Here is a 1847-nt window from a genome sequence, read left to right as displayed (position 1 = left end):
TATACATGAGCTCACAAAGCAAGAAACTCTGCACAAAAAAAACAAAACAAACTTCTTTAGTGTTGCTGGTTGTCAAGAACTCCAGGGTCTCTGCGCTGTCTTTCAGTGTGGGCGGTTGCATTTTCTTTTTTTATATCTGGGTCACATAGTGCTTACTTAAATTTAGCCTTTGTGAACTTTGCATGCGAAAACTTTAATAGCTTTAGCTTTGCTATGACAGATGCCATTTTCTTGGCAGTAAGAGAAAAACAGCCGAATACACTTTCAGTGTCTCCCTCTCCATCTGTAGATTCTGGACCGAAAAAATGGTGAGATTGAGGAGATGAAGAGCCTTCACCGGACCAAGCAGAAAGAATCAGAGGAGACCATCCGTAAGCTGGAGAAGAAAGGTGAGAGGTCACATGATTGCGGGGTTAACATGAAGGATGTTTATACTTGTGTCTCTGCCACTTGGAGTAAAAAGCCTAAAAAGATGCAATTCCACAAAGGATTGCACTGGTGTAGAGTGACACTCTCCAGCTGTGCTGCTCAATCTAAAATTCAGTCACCTTATGTGTCTTTTTATACTTGATTTCCTGTGGCCCTGTGATTTTTGGTCTTGTTCCTTTCTTTTCTCACGTGTCTGCTTTAAGAGTGTCCGATGATAAAACTGCGTCACACAGAAGAAATAGTAGCCATTCAAATAGAAACAAAATCTTTACTGTCATTGATTTCCTGACAGCACATCAGTCGAGCACAAGTGTGCATGCATGTCTGTTCATGTGTCCATCTGTTCATACCCTGAGGCAGGGCCTGACTGCTCTTTTGTGTGTTTTGTGTCTGCGCTTACCCGCAGTTCAAAGCGTGCTGCGAGAATCCCAGGTCATCTGCGAGAGCAAAGAGAAGCAGATTGCAGAGCTGAAGAAGATGTCGGATCAGAGCGCCGACTGTTTAAAAAACGAGTGGGAGAAGAAGGTATGAGGATAAGTTGAAGGGCTTAGAAATTCTACAGGCCAACGCCGTGTAAGCAGCCCTGAGCCAGAGGAAGACTGTTTGTTAGCATGAGACAAGCAGACTTTGCTTTAAGCAGCCAGGCTGTACCTCATTCCTTCATGTGGTGCTTAAGTTAGTGTGGGTTTTTTCACTGCTGAAAAATTAATGCTCTGTGCCCTAGGTAAATTGTCTTTTCACTCCTACAGCTCCAGCTAGCTCAGCTGTGGGGGCTCAATAAGATGCTAATGAAATTTACACTCATCTCTTCAGGGCCGCTCAGCATGTGCTAAATGATGTTATAGAAACATTTTTTTTCTCTCAGATCACATAAAAAAAATGTGTAGCATATGAATTATGTTTAACCCTGTTCAAAAAGAGATACTGCACATCTAAAGAAGCAGACGGTATTAACTCCACTTTTTGGAAGTATGCACTCACTGTCACTGTATTAGGTACACCTGTTCAACTTCATGAACATGGTCCATCATAGACATGGTCAAGACGGCCTGCTGAGTTCAAACTGAGCATCAGAATGGGGAGTAAAGGTGATTTAAGTGACTTTAAACAGCATGGTTGTTGGTGGCAGACGGTGCCAGGGCTGATCTGAGTATTTCAGAAACTGTTGATCTACTTTTCCCACGCAACGATTTCTAGTGTTTACAGAGAATACATGAGGCCAGAGCTCAAAGGAAAATGGCCATACTTGTATTATTAATATTTCAAGCTGCCGGTAGTTAGGGCTGTTCGATATAACGATATATATCGGATGACGATATAAAAACGTCTATCGTTTCATTTTACGCTATCGTGGTGTCGCAAAATAAACTGTTTACGGCAATATTTTTTTCATCGTTTTGATGGTCACTGTAGTGGCT

The 1847-nt window shown here is 42.1% G+C and overlaps 1 protein-coding gene across 6 annotated transcripts in view; it reads left to right on the top strand.

The window, feature by feature from the left end:
- Window positions 1-1847, top strand: part of cep112 (centrosomal protein 112) — a 125489-nt gene that overhangs the window by 37319 nt on the left and 86323 nt on the right. For all 6 annotated transcript variants that reach the window (XM_005734649.1, XM_005734648.1, XM_005734646.1 and 3 more), the window contains 2 exons: window positions 290-389; window positions 836-954. In XM_005734649.1, the coding sequence (XP_005734706.1) occupies window positions 290-389; window positions 836-954 (219 nt within the window). The remainder of the gene's footprint in view (window positions 1-289; window positions 390-835; window positions 955-1847) is intronic.

This window comes from Pundamilia nyererei, unplaced genomic scaffold, assembly GCF_000239375.1.
Source record: "Pundamilia nyererei isolate P.nyererei 1_Seehausen unplaced genomic scaffold, PunNye1.0 scaffold00059, whole genome shotgun sequence".
Taxonomy (NCBI): Eukaryota; Metazoa; Chordata; class Actinopteri; order Cichliformes; family Cichlidae; genus Pundamilia; species Pundamilia nyererei.
Note: the sequence above shows the minus strand (reverse complement) of the source record. Positions and strands in the feature narration are given on the sequence as shown.